Source organism: Myotis brandtii, unplaced genomic scaffold (genome assembly GCF_000412655.1).
Source record: "Myotis brandtii unplaced genomic scaffold, ASM41265v1 scaffold563, whole genome shotgun sequence".
NCBI lineage: Eukaryota > Metazoa > Chordata > Mammalia > Chiroptera > Vespertilionidae > Myotis > Myotis brandtii.
Window position 1 is genome coordinate 299963 of NW_005370096.1, and position 8207 is coordinate 308169.

Here is an 8207-nt window from a genome sequence, read left to right on the forward strand (position 1 = left end):
GGGGAGGGGGTGGTGTCAATCAGGGAAAAAGGAGACATATATAATACTTGAAACAAAAACCAAGACTATCCTAGCAAAGGCACCGGCACACTATGTAACCTGACACAGGCCAAACACGCAGCAGGCTACTTAAGAACCGGCAGGTTGTCACATGCATCAGCAGTGTGGCCCTCTTCCCTGCGGGGCAGTGTCCAGGGACTGATGCAACAACGACATGGTCATCAGGAGTCTGTCTCTCCCGTCTCCTGATGAACATGTCGGTTGTTGCTGGGTTCCGGAGACTATGACGAGAGCAGGAATAAACATTCACACCAGGTTTTTGTGTGAACCTACATCTTCATTTCTCTGGGACAGACACGCTGGTGGGACTGCGAGCCATGTGGTAACTAATACCCTGCCCTACACTTCCAGGGACTACGTGGCAGCTGCAGTTGCTCTGCACTCCGCCAATACTTGGTGTTGTGAGCTTTTTATTTGGCCACTCTAATAGGTGCGTAGTCGTGTCGTGTCTCATTGTGCTTTTAATATGCATTTCTCTGAGAGCTAGTGATGCAGACCTTCTTTTCAAGGGCTTATAGGGATCTGAACATTCTCTTTGGTGAAGTGTCTCTTCGTGTCTTCTGCCCATTTTCTAACATTTTTGCCATTGCCTGAATGTCTAACAGGCAATCAGATTAACTCGCCTGAAGCCCAACCCCTCATCAGCACTCTCCGGGCCTGTCCTCTATAGTTTCCCATCCCAAGTAACGTTTGCTCTCTCCTTCCACGTGCTCCCGTCACACCCAACAGTCATCTCACCTTCTCTTCCTCAGCTCCCACATACAACACATCTAGAACCAGGCCACCTTTACTCTAACTGGGTCAGGCCTCCTGCTGGGATTCCACCACCTAACCCACTTAGCTGCTTCTACCCGCTTCCTTCGTTGACTGCCAGCACAACCACCCGAGTCAGGCCATGTCACCTCTGCTCCAATCCCTCCACTGGCTTCCCACCCACTCAAAATTATCAGCCTTACTGTGACCACAAGGCCTACCCTGCCCAACCCTCTCTGACCACAACGTGACTGCTATCCTCTGCCCCCTCTGGTCACAGGGCCACTTTGCTGTGGTCAGGCCACACCAAGTACTCTCCCGCCTCAGGACCGGCACCCTGTTCCTTCTACCTGAGACCCCTGATCTCTGCCTGGTGCTGTGAGCATCCAGGCATTGTCTGACATCTGGAGGAGCACGCCACACACACAAAGAGCAGACGCTAGAGCAGCCGTGGGCAAACTACGGCCCGCGGGCTGGATCCGGCCCGGTTGAAATGAATAAAACTAAAAAAAAAAAGACCGTAGCCTTTTATGTAATGATGTTTACTTTGAATTTATATTAGTTCACACAAACACTCCATCCATGCTTTTGTTCCGGCCCTCCGGTCCAGTTTAAGAACCCATTGTGGCCCTCGAGTCAGAAAGTTTGCCCACCCCTGCACTAGAGCCATTCTGACGATATTGTGAATGCTCATGTGAGAATGCCTCTGCTACCATTTCAGTAATCACACTCCTAATGAAATTCAGCAAATTCCTCCAATTTGTCTGATTGAGAGGTTTGCCTGGAACACTGCTCAGCAGTGAAAGGACATAGTATCGACACATGTACAACGGGGATGAGCCCTGAGCGGTGGAAGCAGCAGACACAGGAAGAGACGGGTGATGCTGCTCACAGGCTTCCAGAAAAGGCCAGGCTACAGCCACCGGAGCAGCTCAGCGGCTGCCTGGGGCAAGACGACTCTATGAGCATGAGGAGGACGTTCTCACACTGCAGCACGGTGAAGGGTGCACAGCTCCATGAAGCTAACAATCCTCAACTGTATACTGGTAATGAGTGGACGCTACGGTTTATAAATTGGTCAATAGAGCTACTTCTAAAGACGGATTGCCTGCGATACTAGAAGTAACATATTAAGGATTAATACTTTAGCCTTCAAATGAAACAAACACTACTGCAAAGGATTTTCAGTCCTCCTAGTCATTTTCACGGAACCGTAAAAATGGGTTAAGGGTAAGTTGAACTCCAACAGTAAGACAGAAAGAGAAAAAACACACCATCTCCTAAAGAACTCCTCTGGCCAGTGATTCAGGAAGCTGTGACTGTGCACACCTTCCACGCCCGCCTCACCCCACATGCTATGACGTATTGGAAAGCTTTCCCCAGGAAGTCCCTCCCTCCACCCCACAGCTGGAAACCCCTTTCTGTCCATACAGTGAGTGGGCAGCTCAGCTCTCGTCCTGCTCACCGGGTATGGTGTGGACCTCGTCCAGGATCATGAGGCCCCACTCCTGAGTTCTGAGCCACTCCATGACGCGCTCAGCCTCCCAGGACCTCTTGGTGGTATGGCCCAGCATGGAGTAGGTGCTAATGGCAACGGAGCAGCCGATGGGCTTGTCCTTGGCATCGGAGGTGAAGCGGCAGATCTGGCTGTCGTCGATGGTGGACCACATCTTGAACTGGGCTTTCCACTGCTCCACAGACACAGCGGAGTTGCCCAGCACCAGACAGCGTTTTCTGACAGTGCAGGCAGCTGTCACGCCAACCAGGGACTTCCCAGCACCTATGAGAAACCAAAGAATAATTCTACCCAAGGCCAGGCTGAAATGTGGGGAGAGACAGGCAGACTCGTGAGCACACAGACCTGGGCACATTATTTCTACCCATCTTCACAGCTGACACTCTGAGGCACTAACTGCTCTGGAGCCTCTGTTTTCTTCTTGACAAAGAGGAAACATGGCCACTTTACACACAAATGTAAGAAGCAAAGAGACAAGTGCCAGCCCCTATTGTAGCGTTTTATGTGTATCTTGTTTAAATGCTAAAATCTCAAAACAAACCAGAGATAGGAGACACTATTACTGCCCCCTTCACATGGTCAAACTAAAGCCAGGTCTTGCTCACCCCAAGCCCTGGGGAAGAAGCGCCGCTGGCAGTCTGCCCAAGTCATAGCTGCACCAAGGAGGCCACAGCAGGACAGCTGCTGTGACCACAACCAACTGGGCCGAGACGTCAGAGGTGCAGGTGTGAGCACTGCTAGGGAAGACAGAGGAGAGCCTCCAGGAGCCTCCATGTTTACTCCCACCCACCATTCGAAGATTAAGATAAAAATCAAGCTATTCCTCTAAACAGCAATTCTTCCTTTAGCAGGAATGTGCATCAAAATAACGCCTGGAGCGTTAAAAGAATCACCACCTGAGGGCACAGGTCCCTCCCCTGGAGCATCTGCCTCCTCAAGTCTGGGACAGGGCCGCTGGGTGAGTCTGTTGCCACTGCTGGCCATGAAGGCAGACCAGGGGCTGGCAGGACTCAGGACCAACGGTATCTGACAGGAGCCCAGGGCTGCCGTGCCCTCTAGTGGACGGATGTGCACACTGGAACAAACGCTCCAGGAACAAGCCCGTTTCTGTGCTGGGAGCCTCCACACAGACAGGCCTCCCAGGCTCGCTGCGAAGAGCAAGAACCCAACCCCCACCTGCAGAGTGACACACTCCCAGCATCACCGTCTCACCCCACAATGCTCAGCTCTTCCTCGCTGCCTGATGTCACCACAGCTCAGGCAATTTGTCCAGCATCTGTCTGCACCTCACCAGACTAAACCTGCGATCAGGAGCACTGCTCTCTCCACCACTGCACCCCAGTGTAGAGGTCAGGGCCCGAGCACAGCAGGACTCACATACTTGCCGAGTCTTGAATCAGGGAGTCATCTGACCGGGGTGGCTCCCTGGCCAGGGTTGATTTAGAGAAAGGGGTGCAGGGAGAGGGGGAGGTAGCCTGGACATCTTCTTCACTGAGTCTCACTTACCACAAGGAAGCACAATGACCCCTGACCGCGCACGCCCATTCCCAAACATCTTCCGCAAGCTTTTCTCCTGATAAGGCCTGAGGACAGCGGTGGGTTTCAGGTCAATGTTGATATCAGGGTTAACAGAATCGTTCCGAAAGTCATATTCTGCCAACAGAGGGTACTCGAGGTGGATGCAGCGTTTCTGAAGTTCCTCAATCATCTCCTGTGGAGGAAGCACAACGGGTTTACAGCCTTAACTCCAAAGCCTGCACGTGAGCAGCACGTATTCTACGGGGCCTTGTTGTCAAAAGAACAGCAGTTTACCTAGACCCGTGGTCGGCAAACTGCGGCTCATGAGCCACAAGCGGCTCTTTGGCCCCTTGAGTGTGGCTCTTCCTAAGCCTTAGGAGTACCCTAATTAAGTTAATAACAATGTCCCTACTTATATAGTTTAAGTTTAAAAAATTTGGCTCTCAAAAGAAATTTCAATCGTTGTACTGTTGATATTTGGCTCTGCTGACTAATGAGTTTGCCGACCACTGACCTAGACTTTTGCAACTTCAGATCTTGCTTAATAACAGCTGGGCTAACACATGGAAAAGCAACCCAAACTAAGGACAGAGACAAAATGAAATCCAACCAGCCACCAGAAATGCCCCTCTGGCACCATTTCTCACACGTCCCTAGGAATTGGGAAGGCTGACCAGCAGCCTGATGAGTGGGGCACATTCCTGACTCCACAGACAGTAAGGAGGAGCTGGGCCTTCCTGCCTCTCCCAGACCAGAGAGTCGGCGCAGGACCGACTTCCAACATTGCTGACTGAGAAAAGGAACCAGGAGGGGACCTCTTCACTAACCTGCTTGACTTCAAAAGATACTGTCTGTGTCTCTTCTTCTTCTTCCTCATCCTTGTCCATTTGCTCATAAAAGTCAAACAGGTCCGTAGGGATGTCAGATTTACCCTGTGGATCTGTCTCCCGGGAAGTGGAGGGCCCACCACTGCCTTCAGCAGTCTTTGCAATCTGTAAGAGAAAGACAGGGTCTACATTTGCATGCAACATTTAACCCCTCTGTTAGCAAGCAAGTCCTATAGTTGCAAGAAAATTGCAGGGTCACTAGGTTGCAAAGACTGAACTAGAAGCATCTGAGGGAGCAGTACTAAATGCCCCCACCCCCAGGGGGACCCGAAAGCTCACGCACAGCAGATCTGCTGGTGAACGTCTCTGTGATGAGCTCGGTGGCCTCCCCCTCGGAGCTCCGCAGGCGGCACTCCCGGATCACTGGGTCCTGAAGAAGATGCTGGATGACATCGGGGTGGGAGCTTTCCACAAAGTACCTACAAGAGGAAGGATGTGCCGACTGACTAACCAGCCACCATTTTCAGAAGGTTCCGCTGCTCAATTACATGGTCTAAAAACACTGGCCTCAGGCCTCTCTCTACTCTCTCCCCTCCCATGGCCCTTTGCCAAGTGAGAGCTATGAACTATTGGCTATGATATAACCATGCCCTGTGAGGGTTTGGGCAAAGCCATACTTTGAAGATAAGTAAGCCGGGATCTGAGCCTCACCTCCACTGCTTGGGGGAACATGGTGGCCAGTGAAAGTGCCTCCATGAGCCTGTTATGGAATCCCTTACCTGTTGTGCTTCAGGACCAACTTGACTTTTCCATAACTGACAGTACACAACTGCAAGTGACAAATCAAACAGGCAAAATGAGCAACCTGTAGCTCCCTCAGAACGCATTCATTACCAGCACGTCCCACCACCCATGTGGAAAACTCAATATGCAATCCTAATAGGGTCAGAACTGCCTGAATTGAGCCTTTTCTATCAGCCTCCTTTTTTAGAGCAAAACCTCCCTCTTGACTGGTTAGTTTTGATTCACATCTCTTAATAAAACACAGCTTACAATCTCTGTTTTCCCTTTCTCCTTCACTCCCATAGCCCCATCCTAACCCACAGATCCAGCTGCTACACTAGCACACAGCTGGCAGGGAGTGTGCTCAGGAACTGTTTGCTGTGTAATTCAATACAAAGCCTCCTAGCCTCCTCCCCAGATTCCCTATTTCCCCAACAGCATGCACCCTTCCCGGTCCCAGCCGTCTCAGGGTGGTATGCAGCAGAGGTGGTGTGTTGTCCACGAAAAGCCACTCCTCAGACCCAGGGCTGCTGCCCTTCTGGACCTACCACTGCACCCACATTCCTGCAGGCTGCTCCCAGCAAGGACTGAGGACAGCAGGGTGCTGATAGGGCTCATTCCTGCAAGGTGCAGGCCCTTCTCCCTGGGCAGCCTTACGTAACACGAGAGAAGAGCTCTCCCAGGGCCTGCCAGCTTCTGAGGGTCGAGGCATTCTGTCCCGGAGGCCAGAGGCATTCACCTTCTGCCACTCAGACTGGGGGTCTGAATCCAACTCCCTTTAGATCAGCAGAGGGCAAGGAAAGCCATTGTCCATCTCTTCTGAAAGCCATTCGCGTATCTCGCAGAACAAACCCAAGCATGCTCAACTGCTTTTCACGTGGAACCCTGCCCACTTCAACATCTGAAGTCCTTTGTGACTTTCCCTAATGAAAATTGTTGACTGTTGCCTGGGGCAGATGCTCAACCTTAGATGGAGTTTACCATCTCTACTAGTCTACATGGGCTGTTATATAGAACACCACAGACTAGGTGGTTTAACAACAGAAACTTATTTCTGGAAGTCCGCAGTGAAGGTGCCAGCGACCCGTTCCCGCCTGGCTCCCAGAGGCTACTTCCTTGCTGTGTACTCCCATGTACACACAGAGAGAGACGCCCACAAGCCTTCTGATGCCTCTTCTCGTAAGGACACTGATCCTTTGGAACAGGGCCCACTCTTACTTCCTTATTCCAAATACAGCTCACTAGTGGTTAGGGGTCCAAAATATGCATTTTGGAGGGCACACAATTCAGTCCATAACACCAACAACGGGCTGCATTCCTAAACAACCCTGGCCAGTGTGAGCCCACTGGCTAAGACAGCCGTGGGCAAACTAGGGCCAGCGGGACGAATCCGGCCCGTTTGAAATGAATAAAACTAAAAAAAAAAAAAGACCGTACCCTTTTATGTAATGATGTTTACTTTGAATTTATATTAGTTCACACAAACACTCCATCCATGCTTTTGTTCCGGCCCTCCGGTCCAGTTTAAGAACCCATTGTGGCCCTCGAGTCAAAAAGTTTGCCCACCCCTGGGCTAAGAGCAGCTCCTGGGAAGTGTGGCCTCAGCAGGAACACAGCGCTGGACCAACAGGAGTAGCAGCTGGAATAATCGGTTATTTTGCTCCCCACACTAGTTCTGAATGGCATTTTCTTTCTTTCTTTTTTTAATCCTTACCCGAGGTTATGTTTTTATTGATTTGACAGAGAGGAAGGGGGGCAGAGGGTGAAAGAAAGAAAGAGAAACATGATGTGAGAGAGACAGACGCCCTGACCTGAGATCAAACCCGCAACCTAGGTATGTGCCCTGACCAGGAATCAAACCAGCCTTTGCCTTAATAATCGAACTTGCCTTAATAAACTGAACAATTCCATCAGGGACTCCCGTCTTGCTGAGCTTCCTGAGGTACTCAGTGATGTCACTGGTCTGCAGCCCCACGCTGACGGCTGCATACAAGGAGTAGGCGGTCAGCTTGTACTCATGCACGTGGGCTGGCCGGCACACTGGCTCTGCAATAGCCACCAGGAAGTCTTGGGCATATTTGTAAACTGGAGAGAAGGCTTCTAAGAAAATGTGGCCATCAGGAGCCTGAGAAACAGCAAACAGACACAAAGAAACTAGTGAGTTTCAAAGACTATTAGGTTCTTTTCCATATCATCTACAATAATAAAAGCATAATATGCCAATTAGACCAGACGAAGCCGGGTCTACGAGGGAAGCCCAGGTGCCTGCCAGTGTCCGGAGGGAAGCCCCAGTCCCGGGTGCCAGAGGGAAGCTGGTGCCAGCAGCCGGGGAAAAGGTGCCCGCAGCCAACTGGGGGAAGGAAGGCCTACTCTTGCACGAATGTGCATCGGGCCTCTAGTTTTCTATTTTCTATAAAAGATAAGCTGCCCAAAAAGTGGTCTTTAACCCTTTGTACACCATAAGTGTCTATAGATGCTTTAAAATCATTTTTTCGTAAGAATTTTCAATGGAAAATATCCAAGAACACCCGAATTGTAATATATTTATCTTTATAATATTCATGCAAATTGATTTTTTAAATTAAACTCAAAATATTATGGCGTGTGGGGATGGTTTCTTTTGGAGCTTGGCAGTTAACTGGTTAACCTACCCAACACCAGGGATATTTTTGTGGGTACTCAATTCAGCCTGTTTGATCAGATACAAGAGTGGAGAGAAAATAGAATAAAGTTTACAAAATCAGTATTTC

At 50.3% G+C, this 8207-nt stretch overlaps 1 protein-coding gene across 4 annotated transcripts in view; it reads right to left on the reverse strand.

Moving 5' to 3' along the window:
• Positions 1 to 8207, reverse strand: part of ERCC3 (excision repair cross-complementation group 3) — a 45658-nt gene that overhangs the window by 37135 nt on the left and 316 nt on the right. For 3 of the 4 annotated variants that reach the window (XM_005878527.2, XM_014549647.1, XM_014549646.1), the window contains exons 2-7: positions 7346 to 7582; positions 5454 to 5503; positions 5018 to 5153; positions 4675 to 4839; positions 3836 to 4040; positions 2279 to 2593 (exon numbers count right to left, since the gene is read on the reverse strand). In XM_005878527.2, coding sequence (XP_005878589.2) covers positions 2279 to 2593; positions 3836 to 4040; positions 4675 to 4839; positions 5018 to 5153; positions 5454 to 5503; positions 7346 to 7582 — 1108 coding nt within the window. Of the gene's footprint in view, positions 1 to 2278; positions 2594 to 3835; positions 4041 to 4674; positions 4840 to 5017; positions 5154 to 5453; positions 5504 to 7345; positions 7583 to 8207 lie in introns of those variants that run through there. The other variant, XM_014549645.1, reaches the window with a different exon arrangement.